The sequence below is a fragment of the Leishmania martiniquensis genome, chromosome 30, assembly GCF_017916325.1.
Source record: "Leishmania martiniquensis isolate LSCM1 chromosome 30, whole genome shotgun sequence".
In the NCBI taxonomy this organism is placed as follows: Eukaryota; Euglenozoa; class Kinetoplastea; order Trypanosomatida; family Trypanosomatidae; genus Leishmania; species Leishmania martiniquensis.
Genome location: NC_090165.1, coordinates 385466 through 401325, shown reverse-complemented (window position 1 = coordinate 401325; position 15860 = coordinate 385466). Strand labels below are relative to the sequence as shown.

The window sequence follows — 15860 nt, the reverse complement described above, 5'->3', positions numbered from 1 at the left end:
AAGTGGGCGCGGACCGCGTATACTCGACGGTCTACCGCGCCACCCCCGTCCGGGCGAGAGGCAAAACGGACCTGCACAATACGACGGACGCCAACGTCACTCAATGAGTGAGCAGTAGAGGCGGCCTCCACTCAGACGCGCCGCCCCCTCCCCTCATCGAGGAGCGCAAACAGCACACGCTAGTGATGAGCAACAGCAGTGCACCTCCTTCTCCCCCGTTCGCTCGCCGACGGTAGAGGGAGCAGCGGCAAGGCGAGGAGGGGTAAGGTTTCGCGGAGCACGCTTCGCTGCAGCCCCCCACCCCCTCCCGGGTCGGCCTCATCCAGTTTTACCTCGTCACCCAAAGAAGTCCGCCCCCCTCCAATAAGAGTGTGCCAGCGCGATTGCCTCGATGCCGGTGGGAATCATCGAAAAAAAATAGAACACATGCCAGACACATGCGACATGCGCGGTGGCCTGCCATGAAAGGATCAGCAGCACCGCCGCCGCGCCATGGCAGGAGCCCTGGAGCCAATTGTCGGCACCAAAGCGAAGCGTACGGGCTGTCACGACGCCCCACAGGTTGAAAAATAAGCAGAGGAAGCTGACAGCGAGGCACAGGCTTGTGATCTGCCGCAGGAAAAGGTAATCTGCCTCAGCGTAGTCGCACGGCAGGGAGGAAACGCGAATCATGCGATCACTGCCTCGTGCTACACAGATAAGTGCACTAAAGTGCACGCACCACATCGCTAGGCGGTACGGCACCAGCACCAGCTCATTCCAGTTGCGGAAGATGAGCGGGAGACACAGTAAAGTGCATCGCCGAAAGGTGCTAGCCTCGTGCAGCACGACTGGCATGTTTGAGTGGTGAAGACGGAGAAGCTGATGCGATCAACTTTTTTTGCCTCGCTGTCTTTTTCCCCTCTCCACCTTCGGCGCTCTCTCTTGCCTTGTCCGCGTTGTTGAAGGCAGAGGAAAGGGAGGAAGAGAGGGAGAGGGAACGACGAGTCGCATCAGGAATGTGGCTCCACGAATGTATGAGTCTATTTTTTTCTGCGCACATGCATTTACGGGCGTGTGTTTGAGAGCTTGTGTGTAGAAGCGAGGACGACAAGGTGCGAGAGCCGCTTGAAGCCTCTCCGGACAAGTATAAGCGCCACCTATGGCGCAGAGCGATGAGCCACACCTGCGCAGACGTACACAAAGCGCTGGAGGGAAGAGGAGGCCCCGCTGCCGCTACTTGTGCAGAAATGTGATACGTCCGCTCTATGTCAGTGGTGGCCCCCAGACGGACCCTTTTCGTCCTTAATCGCACGCACAAAGATGTGTGGATGCGGTGCTAGCCGGCGCGCGCTTGTGCCGAGAGGACGGAAGAGAGGGGAGGAGAACAGGGGCGGTCGGATGGGGTGTAGATGCCTAGAAGATGCGAAGAAGAGAGGTCAAGCGCTACAAAAACGAAGGACTCAGGGTACATCCCAAGGAGGTTCGCCGATCGCCTCGACGCTCGTCTCCGCCAGCATGCGATGCTGCGAGAGGAAGAGAGAGGGAGCGTAGTCTGCAGCACATGCACACCCACCCACACACACACACATTTATTTCTCTTTGCTTTTCGAACAAAAGAGGGGAGGGGAATCACAAAAAATGCCCATCCGGAGCAGTGTTGACATGCCAACCACATGCAGAGGCGGCTGGTACACGGAGATCGTTGTGGCCGCCGTCCGTCCTGTCCCTTTCGGTCGACGCGCAGCACAAAAGGATTTCTGCTGTGCACACGAGAGCGATATGAGACGAAAAAAAAAAGATGGAGATAAGCTTTTGGGTCCTTGAGAGAGAGGGAAGAGAGCAAAAACGCCAGAGGGAGCGGAGCCGGCTGTGGGCGAGACACGGGAGCAGGACAGACGCTGAAGAGAGGGAGAGTGGGGTCTGTGATTTCTTTTTCTTTGCACATGCCTTCACAAAAGCTACGCGCGCTGCACGCTCGCCTCGAACACACACACGACAACTCACGCATGTCCATCGCTGTCTCGCGCACGCCGGCCCTCGCATGCGCAACGAGGTCGAAGCGCAGGGACCTGTTTGCGCAGACGAAACAAAAAAAAAAATAAGGAAAGGCAGAGAGCGGCAGAGAGAGAGAGCCACAGCAAGAGGAATGACAATGCACAGATATACACATGACAGAGAGAATACGAAAGCGGTACTGAGAGGAGAGGAAGACGAGGGGAGAAAGGGCGTAACCACAGCGTATAGGGAACATCCGAAAGGAGCAATGCATTCGCCCATCGAGCGGAGAGGAGTAAAAAAAAGTGAAGCTTCAACGTAGCCGCTGTGGCACGTGCGTCTGGGATGGGAGATGGGGAGAGAGGTGTACATCGGACATAGCGGCACTGGGGACGAGTCCAGCACCCTCCGCCTCCCCTCATACCGCCAACAGTTTCCCATCGAAGATAAACTCTAGTTCACCTTTTCCTTAGCTGCGTACCTTCTCGTGATGAACCGCCCTGAGGACGACTGACAACGGTAGACGGACAGCGAGGATGCAGACATTGCGCGTCTACAAGGCATGCCAGCATCCGCAGGCACCCGTGAGCGCATGACATCAAAGACCCCATCAACACGCGAAGTGAAGTGAGGAGTCAAGGAGCGGAAGGATCGGGCGCGCACAGAGAGAGAGAGAAGGGGAGGGGGGCTCTGCCTTCATGCGCGCCTCAGTCTCGCCTTGCCGCTTAGATATCTGCTCCCGAAAAGCAGCCGCCGGCGTACGAGCTCGAGGACGCGCACGGAAAGAGATCGGAGCACTGCACCAATGAAGAGAGCCCCGACACCACCCTTCTCCCGCTATCGCGGTAGAGTGAGCTCCACGTGACTGCACTCCAGTCCCTCACAAAGGCTCGCCTTGTCTCAAAAGCCGGCGCTGCTTTCGGTGCCCGCTGCATCATGCAGCTTGAAAGCTGCGCTTCTCCATGGCTGCCCGCATTATCGCCGCCTCCTGCTCCTCACGCACCCTCGCACCAGCCGCACGCGCGGCCGCATTGCGCGCCTCCACTTTCTGGCGCTCCTCCGGTGGCAGCGCGATAAGCCAGTCGACCTTCTGATCTTCGACCGCCATGGCAACGGTGACGCCATAGTAATTCCGCGAGTCCAGCCAGCGCAGCGGGTCCTGCAGCGCCGCTGGCCAGCGCGCCCACAGGCGGGCATAGATGTTCTGATACCAGTGCCTATGCGACCAGGGATTGATGCCGCCAAAGTACTCGGACTCCGTCCACTTCTTCTTGAGCATCTCGGCAGTCGTCAGGCCCTGGCACGTCATGTACACGTGGCCCACCAGCAGCGGAAAAAAGAAGAGGCCGAGGACGAAGAAGCTGATGTACACCACGATCGGCATGCCGTGCGCGTAGCGAAGGAGCCGCCAGACATCCCACGTCGGGTGCAGGTAGATGAAGCGGATGTTGAGCGCGAAGTTGTAGAGAATGCTATAGAGGCCCATCAAGTGCAAGGAGAGGAGCGAGCCAAAGAAATACGGGTAGTTGCTTCTGCCAATGCAGCAGTTTGTCCATGGGCAGTGATGGTCCATCTCATCTACGCAGTTATCGCACACCTTGCAGTGACGCGTGCGCGGCCCCTTGGCGACTTGGCAGGTACGGCAAAAGAAAATGGGGAACTCGAGCGTCGGCACGGCCAAATCAAACTCGTTTAGGCGCGGGTTGTACGGCACAATGCGGCCTGTGCCCGTCTCAAAGTACCGCTCCATCGCGTGCAGAGTGGATCGCTTGTGGTTGAAAACGCTGGCTGAGATGTCGCCATCCGCTACAGCGCTACGGATGGCCTCTGCGGTGTAGGCCGGGGGACTGGCTGATGTCCTGCTACCACAGCTGCTGCTCCTCCCCACTAAGGATGGCGCGATCGTCTCGGCTAGCGCTAGCCGCTTCTGTAGCACCGCCTGCGAATTTGGCGCTGGGAGGCGGACAATGAGGATGTCACCGCAGTCCCTGATGCTCTTCAGCCGACGGCGCGGCACAATGCCGGGGTTTGTGAAGGCGCACAGCGACACGAAGATGCACGTAATGCCGGCGAGCCCCCACAGAACGATGATGCCCTGCCAGGCGTGCTCACCAGCGTAAGCGACAGTGGTGAAAACCGGGTAAACAATGATGGCGCCATAGATGAAGACAAGTGACCACACCCGCGGGCCGGTGACGGCTTGAACGCTCATCTTGTGGTCGCAGTTTGGCGCCGGGCATTCCTTCGTCCAAAATAACTTCGAGGCGAACATGCGCCGTGAGAAGGGCCATGTTGGGCCGTAAACGTCCTTCGCGGCACCCTCCAGCTCCTGGCCGAGACCGCAGCGCACGTGATCAATCGCGGCTACGCGCGCCTCGTACTCCTCGGCTGTCGCAGGGGGGGGAATGCGCGAGAGGGAGAAGGGCAGCTCGCCGCTCTCTTCCACGTGCTCTGCGGCGTGCTGTGCCAGGATTTGCTCCTCGTCAGCCATGGTAGTGCCACAGGCAGACACCCCACCCCTCCGGTTGCAGCTGCTGCCCTCCCGGCGCAGCGGGTTCGGTACCTCATCCGCAGCTCCCCCAGAATACACGAGGTACAGATCGCCGTGGCACTTCTTCGTCTGACTCGTCAGCGCGCCGCCGGCGCTTTCAGAGCACGAGGACGCCATCGGAGCGGCGGAGCGCGCCGCTGATGCATAGGCAATGAGCACACCCTGTGTGCGACGCTCAAGGCGCGCAACAGCATCCTCACTCTCGCCCTCGGAAACTGAAGCTTGTAGAGGCAGGTGAAAAGAGCGTTCAGCGCTCACCTTCAACGTTGACAGCGACCGCAGACGCGGATGAACCATGGCCTGCATACTCTGAGCCGACGAGTTCAACGCGTCAGGAAGGACAGCACAGCGGAAGGCGGGCAGCTCTTCCCGAGCACCCGTCTCGTGGGTCGATTCGCTGTGAGAGGCCAGCGATCCCGGCAGAGTCTCAGGGAGAGGAGAGCACTCAGGTGCCTCGACTGCGTTTTCGAGCGCCGAGCCCATTGCCGACGGCCGCGCCCTGTCCCCGCCCTCCGAGGAGGAGTACGGAAGCTGAGCGTTGGGTGGCTGAGGCATGGCCACAGTGCGCCCAGCGATTGCAGGCGCGCGGATATTTTGTGCTATTCGAGGCTCAAACGCATTAGCGGAGGAGAGGCCGCCTCCTTTACTGGGCACGAGCGGCACAGTGTGTGTGTGTGTGTGGAGAGAGACCGGTGCAGGTGGAGGGAGCGGGAGACGGCAACTGGAAGAGGGGGCAGAGGGGGGGGCAAAACCGCGCACACATAAGAATGAGCGGAAGACACAAAAAGAGCTCGCCGAGGAAAAAGATGGACAAGCGAGAAAGCAGGGGAGAGACCAGAACGATGTCGAAGGGTGTGTCTGATGAGAGGTGATGCAGAGAGAGTGGATTTTTGTGTGTGTGTGTGTGTGGAAGGGCGGGGGGACAACTTCAAGAGGAAGTCAGTCGGGTGCCTTTGAGCGCAGACGCATAGGCAAGTAGAGGGATGAAGATGCGAAGAGGGACATGCAGCGCAGCGTGGTGCTAGTCGTCCACATTTCCTCGTGTCTTTTGTCTTGTATACGCGAGCGCCTTCGCCTTCGATTTCATCTACCCTGCCCCTGTGCGCCTGTGGCGCGACGAAGGCGCTGTCGGATCCGTGGAAAAGAGAAGTGCGCGTGTGTGTGCGAATGCAAACATGCACCGGCGGCAATCATATTCGGTGAGAAGAGGAGGGGAGGGGGGGAACGGCGGCGCAGAGAGGCGGAGACGGCAACATTGTCATCTCTGAGAGCGCGTAGGTATGCAAACAGAAAAAACGGGCGCATGGATCCGCGTGACTCTTACGGTGCTTGATATAAGCCACATGGTCGAAGCCACATCTGCGCGATGCTGTGCACCCTGTCCATGTCATCGGTATCGAGTGCAGAAGGGACAGAGGCGTTCGCTACGTCATACCCCCCTGCCCTTCATCGGCTCAACGCTACGCAACGGGGCAGAGGGCAAAGCCGCGCTGAACGTCTCGGGTGCTTCTGCCCCGCTACGGCATCCCACTCGCCCCACTTTGGTTATCACTGCAGCCGCTTTTCTTTCTGTGCTTGTCAGTTGCTGTCCCTCGTCCCGCGTGAGGAGGACAATTTTAGAAAAGCAGAGACGCTCACACAGACAGACAGACAGCCATATAAGCGCGCGCGTGCACCCGCAGCTTACCATAGCACAGAATCTGCACACATCAGCTGCGCCAGCGGCAGCGTAAGTTTGGCCGCGGTCACACACCTGTGCGCCAAAGTCGGAGATATGCCCTTGTCGCGCGGCAGAAGAGGAGCGTCGCTAACGCGCAGCAGTTGAACTGGCAGATGCGCGGCTGCATCATCATCCGCTGCCGACCACGGAGCCACCTTGTCGACTCGCTTTTTCCCACGCCACACACTGGCAGAAGTGGCGCCGTCGAAGCGGAGACACGGGTGCCAAGGAGCGCGCGAGAGCTGCGCCACACACGCCTTGGCCATCTCGGCGACTGTGAGGTCCAAGTCCACCGCGTCACCTGTGTCGGATGCACGCCTTTGTGGCAGTGTCGAAGATGACGACAACTTCCGCAGTGAGGTGGGTTTGGCCGTGTATTCGCTGGTCAACTGCAGTCGCATAGGTGGCATGACCGCCGGAGCAGCCGTGGCGCCGTGCCCCGGTGATGGCTGTCCCTCCTCTTCGGTCTTCATTGACTGTAGGAGATCACGGAGAGAAGACTGAAAGGCGGCACTCTTCTCGGCGGCAAGAATGTCGCGAGGATTTGGCGCGCCCCATGGCAACACGCCACCTTCGGTTGTCCCACAGAGCGGAGCGCTCCTTGCCTCCGCGCGATGCTGGCCGCCCGACTGCAGTGGCAGTGGCATGGGGGGAGACGCTCCGAGCACCTCCGCGTAAAAAACGGTGGCAAGGGTCGCCGCCTGCGTGGCGAGTGACGCCCATGTGTCGTGCACCGCAGCCTCGATCGCCATCTCTGCCTGCAGCCGCTGCCGATGGCGCTGCTGCGTCTGCTTCGGAGGCCTCCGCCGCCGCACCCCGGCGGCGCTGCCAGCACCACCCTCCCGCATATCGTCTTCGTCTGCCTCCTCCAAGTCCCACTGAGCAGCCGCATCTCTCTCCAGAAACAACAGACGCCTCCGGCACTCGACGTCCTGTCGCGCATACTCGGCGATCGCAACGTTGATGGCCCTCGCGACACACGCAGGGTCCAGCAAGTGAGCCCGCAGCATATGCACCGGCATGTACCTCGTTAAAGGCGAGGACATCAAAGGGGAAGTGATCCTCGACAGCGAGGACGATGGAGAACGGCCCGTTAGCTCTCGCCACAGATTCCGCAGCATGGCCGCGTACGCGTGAAGGACGCAAACATCCGCAAGCGCTCCCGTCTGCGCTGACATGCCGCCCCGCTGCGTTGCTTGCTCGACAGATCCTTGCCGCCGGCGCGCTCTCAAGTCTTCAATATAGCGCGGCGCCGCTGCGTGCAGAGCGCTGAAGCCGATCCAGTGATCAAGCAGGGCATAAAGTACGCGTGACACCTCCTCCTGTACCCCGTCGTCTTCCTCGTTGTTGCAGGGGGAGCTGTTCGCCGCCCTCCTGCTGAACCCCGCAAGCTGCGCGGCCAGTTGGCTTGCCTGGCTCACCTCCACCTCCAGCAGCGGGGCAGCAGCGTCTGGGCGAAATACAGCAATGGGCACGACGCGCACTGTGTCCACAAATGAAAGCGATGTGCCGTCTGCGCCATCGTGAGAGCCGCCATGGGGCCGTTGGCGGCGTCCAGGAGCGCTGCCGGGCGATGGCGCTGCTGCGGAGACGGCGCGACATCCGCGACTCGACCCTATCCTGAGCACTAAGGTGTCGTCGTCGTCGCCAGGAGCCTTCGCGTCTCCGCTGCCGTCGTCACCGCGGCCAGATGTCACGCTGCCATCATCGTTGGCATCGTCGTCACTTGCACACGCTCTTCGTCTCTTACCTGCGCGAAACGGAGCCCTAGCGCTGCTCGCTGGTGTAGCCTCTGCGCGTACCTCGTGTTTCCTCGATGCAGCGGTGACAGGGTCACCGGCGGGGCCGCACTGGCGACCATGAGAACGCTTCGCCATCCCCCTTGTCCGCGCACTACCGGTCTTTGAGGCGGTTTCGTCAATGCCAAGGCCCGTCACTGTCTGCACGTGAAACTCTTCAAAGATGTCCGGCCTTCGCGCCACCAAATCGAGAGCGTGCATCAGCAATTGGCTTGTGCGGGCCGTAAAGCCGCTGGCGGCACAGGCGGCCGCGCTCAAGTGCCAGGAGAAAGGTGTCACCTGGTACAGACGCACTGTGCAGCCTCGAACGCTATGAGTGCGTGTGAGGCTATCATCGTCGCTGCTTGGCGAGGAGCCTGTAGAGTCCTGTGCGGCGCCGCCCGCATCGTCTGCGACCACAAAGACAAGCAGGAGAAACGGCAGCTCGATGTTTGCCTGGCCCTCTTGGGAGAGCGCCAGCAGTGGCGCGTCGCACACCGCCGTCGACCCCATTGTCGTCCACTCGAGGTGCACTATGAACGCGTTCATCACGGCCACGTGCTCGATGCGCACATTCACCTTCCCTCGCAGGAGTGCTTGAGGCGCCAACAACGCTGCCACAGTTGCGCCGTCGCCTCGAGATGAGCGCAGGTACGGCTCTTCACCCTGAGAACAGAGCCCGACGGGTGAACACTCTCCGGAGCTCCAGCGGTGCATCGCTGGCTTGCTATACTGGGGTGTTTCCTGGAACGCCGATGCCGAGCGGAGCAGCAAACGCTCGGCTTCGTGGAGGCGCAGCGACACAAGACCATCTTCTCGAAGCAGCTGTGTGTCGGCGGCGTGGCGAGACAACCACGCCAGCGCCGCCAACGAAGCGGAAGCGTATGGGGTCTTGAAGCGGAACAAGGCATAAAGTCGCGTGGTGGAGGGCGACTTGGCTGAGCCCCATGCAGCGGCGGGCTTCGGAACGCTGACCAAGGCCTCTTTCAGCAAGCGCCCCACAGACAAGACAGAAGACAGCAGCAGCCGCTCCTCCGCGAGAAAGTTCATCAGCGATGTCGGTGCGTTGCGCAATAAAGACGGACTGCCGCACACCCAATGCATTGCCAGCGCTCGCGCGGCACACACAAGACGCAAGGTCATTGCCTCCGAGAGCGTGAGATCCTGCTCCCGCGGTGGCGGCGACGGTGCCGTCGATGCCCCTCGTTCAGGATCGCTCTCGGTCCCCCGCTCCACATCCGTCGTCCTGGGCACCTCGTCTTTGCAACCTGTATCCGACCATTTCACCAAGCCCCACATTAGGTGCTGCAGAACTGCAGCGGTAATGGCAACGCGGGCTCGCAGCGCCGACGGAGAGAGCCTTCGCACTCCCGCTGCGGCAGCAGGCGGAGTCGCGTTCGCGACTGATAGTCCCTCCTCCGCGCACTCGGCTTCCAGCGCCGCCGTGTCAAGCGTCTCAGCCGCCACCAGCACGGTGGACGCGTTGCCGACAGCGCCGCCACGCAGGCTCAGAGTGGTTGGATTGGCCTTCGTAACGATGATGTCAAGCGAAGAGAAGGCTGCTGCAGCGTTACTCTTCGCGTACGGCGACGAAGACGAGCGCGAAGGCGACGCTGAAGATGGTGTGGAAGATCTGCTTTCCCAGCACGCGAGGACGCGACAGATATGCCGGTGCAGCGCGTCGCACTGGTGAGGGTCACTTCGCAGCCAGTAGTACCGCAAGCTGTCCCTCCTGTCGCTTGAACGGAGCGGCTGAGGGGACTTGGAGTTGGTCAGGAAGCGTGGATGGGTCATGATGCAGTCTTGCGTCACCTGCGTCGCCACCCATACCAAGCTTGACGAGCAGGACGATGTCCATATGGCACGCCTCGCCGGTCGAGGATTCCGCACACCGCGTGCATGCGGATGTAGGTATTGTGGCACGGCAATGCTGCAGGGAGTGAAGACACAGCACAGCTGAGAGAGCCACGACGCTGTGAAGACAGCCGTGAACAGCGGCTGCGATGGCTCATACGATAGCGACGACATTACAGGAGCTCCGCACACATCCTGGGCGAGAGTGGCCCCTTCCTCAGAGTGTGGCTGCCCCTTCAGCGTGCATTTCGCTGCCAGTTGAGGAAAGTCGCGCGCGTTGCGCCACCCCGTCTGATGAACGGCAAGTTGCCGGCCTGAAACAGCACGCACCCACACATCCAGCAGCGGACCAGCGTGGACCTCTCCAGCGCAACAGTTGATGGGCGCCTTGCATGTTGCATCATGACAATAGCCGGCCTCGCCTGGCAGCACAGCTGCGACCAGAGGACACATCCAGCAGCAGGACTGCCGGGACGCATCTCCTACGACGAGCGAGTAGCCCTGTGATGCTCGGCGCGCGTTGCACTGTGCGTCTAGGTCTGACGAAGCGACGCCTCGAGATAGGTTCTCCCGCGGCCAGCCACATGACGCAACGTTCATCCGCGAGCAGTGTTCGGCTGCGGAGACGGCACCAGAGCTGGAAGTGGTCCCCACGGCGTCAACGGTGGCAAAATCTAAGCACACCGCGACGGTGCGGCCGCCCTTGACGGCAGCCGGCGCCGGCGCTGCTTTCTCCGTCCAGTCCGGGTACGCGAAAGACAGAAGAAACGGCTGCCCCTCACAAGACTCAGGGGCGCCTAATTCCGCAGAGTCTGCGGTGAGAGTTGCAGATGGTGCCGCCGCTGCTAGGTTAGCACGTATGCTGCTCGTCTTCGTGGCGGCGGTTGTGGTAGCGGCGTCATGGGCCGGCGACGCCGTGTGCGGCGCCTCTTCTGCGGGCACCGCTGAGAAGGCAGCCGCCTTCGCGGTATTGCGAGCGTTCACCTTGAGAACGCGGCGGCCCCCTGCGCTGCACAGTACCGACGAAAGCGGCGCCGCTGGCTGCGCGGCCATGGAGGAGGACGTCGAAAGTGAGCAAGGAGCGCTGCCGCTGCCTGAGCGAAGGAGAAGCAGCCGGCGCGGCACGCTGCTGGCGCTTGCCTCAACGCTCTCCGTCTCGGCCTGTTTGAGTGTCATCTTTGTCGATGTTTCGATAACTGCGCCGGCGATACGTGGCGCTGCGGTCGTCTTGACAGGATCAGGGAGCCTCTCTGCATGTGTGGGCACCTCCGCCAAAGTATTAGCAGGTGCAAGGGGTGCGTCGTCCGTCATTACCGCCTCCGCAACTGAAGCAGAAGGGGGTGGCGAGGTTGGAAGGGACGACGAGTCGAAGTGCAGCACCAGCCTGTCACCGCCACCGCTGCCACCCTCGTCCTCGTCTTCCTCCTCGAGAATGTCCTCGAGGAATCCGGTGCCGCTGCCGGAGAAGAGGTGCGGACGGTCGGACGGCAAGGCGTCGGATTCACCAGAGGTCATCTCCGACTCTCCGCGGCGGCGCGCCAGTGGCACCGCCGTCTCTCCTCCAGCCGGGTGGCGAAGGCTGTCGGCGGATTTGACCATCGTCACGGCCTCCCTTTTGCCTGTTGAGAAGTGTCGAATCGGTCGGCAACAAGGTTTCCAGCTGTAGCGCTGTACCTCGATGCACCGCGGCCCACAGCGGCCCTCACAAGCCAAGCTGAGCGCAGCGTTCGCGGACGTCGGCGAGACGATTGTGGTACTGCGAGACTCGTCTTGGAAAGTTTCGGTAGGGCCGACCCCCTCTTCAACGAAGACCCGCTGCAGTGCATGATGGCGAGAAACGTATATAAGCAGCGCGCACGTAGAGGCCGCTGAGGATGAGAGCGCACCACCGTTTCGAACCGCTTGCTCTGCCGCTCTGTCGCGCTCGCCTCCGCCGTGAGTGTCAGCCTCCTCCACTTCCACACGGAGGCGCACCTGACTTCTCCATGTGCCGGTGCTTGGATGGTGGAAAAATGTGAGGGTCGCCTCGGCACGCATTCGCGCGGCTCGTTTTGCCCGCGAGAATGTGCGCAGAGGGTGGTGAGAAGCCTTTGCTTGTTAGTTGGTGTGTACACTAAGGATGAAGCACCGGCGAGCAGGAGAGACACCGCATACCGCCGAAAGAGAGCGAAAGAAGGCGCGCGATCGAGAAAGAGTCGGAGGAGTTGTGATAAGCCGACGCCGGAGGGGAGGGGGGCACTCCGCATGGATTTGCTTGCGTGCGCCCAAGCGCCGCTTGCGGGCGGATCTGCGCTGCTGAGTGGTCCATGCCGTGTGCACCACGCACCCATGGCCCACACGGCAACAGCGGTGCAGAAGCACATGACTAAAAGGGAGAAGAATACACGGGGCACTCCGAGTGAGCGGTAAGGCGAGAAGAGGGGATAATCCGAGACGGAGACACGAGTGGGGAAGGCGGCGGCGGATTGCGCAGCGCCGGGGCAGTGAACGAAAAGATGCTTAGGAGCAAAAAATCGAGAGAGAGAACAACGGCACATTCGCTTAATCGCATCAACTAATCATTTATGAAGACGGCACCTACACAGAGAGGGAGAGGTCACACTCACAAGATGCCCTGCTTGAGCGCCTTGTAAACTACGTGGACGCGCTTCATGAAGTGCCCAACCAGCGCCTCGGCTGATGAAGCGGATGTGGGGGTCAAAGGTGCGTCACGAGCCGGCGCTGATGCGCTGACCAGCAGCATCGAAGTTGGGCGATCCGCGCTGTGCTGAAGCGAATGCCCATCTGCAGGCTCGGTGGCTGCAGCGACCGCCTCCACTGCACTCTCGCGCGAGCCAGGTGCCGTCTGCATCCCGGCAGCGGTAGAGACGTCAAAGGAGGTGCCTGCAGCGACAACCTCGTAAAAGCTGGGTAGCCACCGCTTCGAGGCCTTCTCGTCTAGAAAGTAAAGCGACATAAACTTCGTCAGAAGTCGCCGCAGCGCGCTCGTGTCAACCTGAAGATCGTGCGCGCTGCGGCCATCGCCACCGAAGAAGAGCTGCGTCAGCCTCGACGCCGGCAGCTGGAAGATCAATCGCAGCAGCAGAATGCGCGTAAAGAGGCCGATCGTCTTGTTCGTGTTTTCCAGATCGAGGCCGCGAAGGAGGCCCAGATGGTACACGCCGTGCTCCATCAAGTCGGAGATGCAGCAAGCAAAGTTGAAGTAGCCAATGACGTCGGCTCCTTCGATTCGAATGGACTTGAAGCGATCCCATATCGCAAACTGAAGTGGCTTTGCGCACGCCGGTTTCGCACTGCAGAAGCGCATGAGCACCTGCGCGTAATAGGGGTTGTACTTGCGCTCCTGGTAGGTGCACTGAAGTAGCACCGCGCACACGTCGTGGAAGCACGTGTAGCCGGGGTCTCGGTACATGAGCATCGTGAAGCACTCTAGGTCGTCCGTTGCGGTGGCAATGCATCTGAAGATTTCGCGCTTGTGCTCCGTGTTGAGGCGTTGGCCACTTATGGCTTTCTCCTCTGCCCGTATCCGCGCAATCCGCTCGCGTTTCAGCTCTGCAACGTCCACTTCCTCCTTCTGCTCTCTCTCGCCGCATGCGGCCGATGAGCGCGGTGAGGCCCGCTTGTCGCTGTGGCGCTTGCCCTCCTTGCATTCCAATACAGCACCGGAGTGCGTACCGTCAGTCGCCGCGGCAGCCTTGTCTTCATCCTCTTCCTCGCACGCTGCGCCAGACATCATTACCCCAGGTCTGTACCACTGTGGCGGCTTCGCTGAAGATGTCACCTGCGCCCAGGTCAGTCCCGACATGGTGCTCGCTGTCAGCACCAGCCGCCTAATCGTGCGGCGCTGCGTTGTGCTGGCCGTTTGGTGGCCTGGAAGAAGTGAGCAGAGGTCCTCCAGCATGGCCTCCACCGGGGCCGCCTCCTCGGTAGTCGTGCGGCGGGCCCTGCGGGTGTGCCCAGAGGCGATGTCACCCATCACCTCGACCAGCGCGGCAAATCGAGCCGTGCCGGTGACGTCGCGCATCTGCACAGATGCGCGCCGCGCCTCTTGCAAGGACGCCTCCAGCTGCGTTGGGCTCTCCTTCAGTAACTTCTCACCGCAGGCGCGCAGCAGCACCAAACCGCAGGCGCAGGCACAAACCGCCTGCGCCGCGACCGTACCGAGCAGAGGAGGAGAGGAAGACGAGGCGGCAGCGGACGCCGTCGCGCGGTCCGTGTCACTGTGGTCCAGGAAGCGCGTCCCCTCCCGAAGCAGGGTTCGAAGCAGCGACATGACGAACAGCACGTCCACGCCGTGCAAGAGATACAGCTGCGCGAGCACCATGAGCATGTTCCCCGCGGGCGCCTCCTCAGCGGCGGTTAGCTGTGCCTTCAGAGAAAGGGCAAGGCGCTCAACCAACTCGGCGCCGACTTGGTCTCCGTGGAGCAGCTGCATCCCCCGCAGTAACCCTGCAAACGGCAGCGTGCCGGTCGTGCTGAGAGGGCCCGCCTCGAGGCGGCAGAGACGCTCTATCTGTTGAGCAAGTGCCTTCACCACGCTCGCCCGCGACACGCCTGGCGCCAGCATGTAGTCGCTCAACTCCTTCGTGAGGTCGACGACGTTCGCCGTAGTCAGCTTATTCACGAGGCGCCGCACCTTTTCTGTCACCTCCACAGGGGCCGGCGTTGAATCCGCCAGCGAGGAGGCTGAAGAGACAGCAGCCACAGCAGTGGTAGGGACGGGAGCAGCCGTACTGGGCTTAGCCGTATTCGCTTTGAGGCCGGCGACAGGCCGACTCTTGTCGCCGTCGTTAGTTGTTCCTCGCGCATGCCCTTCGCCTTTACCTTTCGATGCCTTCTCCAGCTTGCGCCGCTTCTCCTCTGTCTCGGCTGCTGGCCGGGCGGCCCGCTCCGCGCGCTGGCGTTTACGCTGTCGCTGCAACTGCTCAGTCGCCCGGCGATCCTGGGCCTCCTGTCGCGCTTTCTGGCGTTCCCGCGCCCATTGCTCGTGCTGCGCGACGCGAGCTTGTTTCTGAGCCTGTCGCTCCTGTCGGCGCCGTGCCTTGCGGTCACGCTGGCGGTCCTCGAGTGGATCGGCACTCGACGCGGAAAAAAACGGCGATGCACCACCTCTGTCACGGTCGTGGCGCACGTGCTGATGCCGAGGGTTCGCGTCGTAGCGCTGAGGAAAAGAGGAATGCGGCGTGAGAGATGGGCCACGGCGGTCGCGATGTTCGTTGCCGCCAAGCCGCCGATCGCCCTGACCACGGCGATCACTGCGGCCGCTGCTCTGTTCAAAGCCACCGTTTCCACGGCGCATTGGGCCCTCCCCGCAAACGAAATGGAGTGGCGCTGACAGCCTACCCAAAGAGGGACAATGGAATCAGGGTCGAGTGCGCTGGTGAGAGAAGCTAGTCCAGCTGGCCTTCACATGCTTTGGGTATGCGTGTATGAGAGACGGCGTAACACTGGAAGACGCATTTACGGCGGTAAGTGTGGAGATGAGGGGGGAGGGGGAGGGGGGCGGAGAGGGCACATAATTGGCAGAGAAGAGGCGAGGAGACACTGGAGGAGCGAATCTGCAGGAGAGAAGGCGCATCCGTGAGAGCGGCGCCCCACATACCGCTGCGTGACGCGCGCCTCCGTTGGTGCCTGTTCGGTCACGTGCATGGCTGCTGGGTACGATGTAGGAGGGCCAACGTAACCTCAGGGAGAGAGGTGAGAAGTCCCGGGCAAAGCAAAAGGACGGCAGCGAAGGATTACCCCTCACCTTCCCTTGAACCGGCCGCTGCTGAGGCGGCCAAGTACGCGGCGCGCATTGTCAGACGTGCACAAAGAGGCGCCCTTTATCTGTTCTCTCATTTCGTTTCCAAGGCGCCTTCTCCACCGCGCAACACGTCAGTCTGAGCGTCACCCAGCCTTCCCCTCGGCCCGACTATCTTGCCCATACAAGCACACACACGAAGACACATTAAGAGGGGTACTTCCGTTATCTAGTACA

The 15860-nt window shown here is 61.3% G+C and overlaps 4 protein-coding genes across 4 annotated transcripts; all 4 read right to left on the bottom strand.

The window, feature by feature from the left end:
• Positions 1–336: 336 nt before the first annotated feature.
• Positions 337–837, bottom strand: LSCM1_03743 (uncharacterized protein; the record flags this gene model as incomplete). Its single annotated transcript, XM_067321276.1, has 1 exon — positions 337–837. One exon carries the CDS (start codon positions 835–837, stop codon positions 337–339), a length of 501 nt encoding a protein of 166 aa, XP_067176644.1.
• Positions 838–2911: 2074 nt separating this feature from the next.
• Positions 2912–5083, bottom strand: LSCM1_03742 (uncharacterized protein; the record flags this gene model as incomplete). The annotated part of the gene is made up of 1 exon (XM_067321275.1): positions 2912–5083. One exon carries the CDS (start codon positions 5081–5083, stop codon positions 2912–2914), a length of 2172 nt encoding a protein of 723 aa, XP_067176643.1.
• Positions 5084–6211: 1128 nt separating this feature from the next.
• LSCM1_03741 (uncharacterized protein) lies at positions 6212–11479 on the bottom strand (the record flags this gene model as incomplete). The annotated part of the gene is made up of 1 exon (XM_067321274.1): positions 6212–11479. The coding sequence occupies one exon, from the start codon at positions 11477–11479 to the stop codon at positions 6212–6214; it is 5268 nt and encodes a 1755-aa protein (XP_067176642.1).
• Positions 11480–12482: 1003 nt separating this feature from the next.
• LSCM1_03740 (uncharacterized protein) lies at positions 12483–15179 on the bottom strand (the record flags this gene model as incomplete). The annotated part of the gene is made up of 1 exon (XM_067321273.1): positions 12483–15179. The coding sequence occupies one exon, from the start codon at positions 15177–15179 to the stop codon at positions 12483–12485; it is 2697 nt and encodes an 898-aa protein (XP_067176641.1).
• Between the last annotated feature and the right edge of the window lie 681 nt (positions 15180–15860).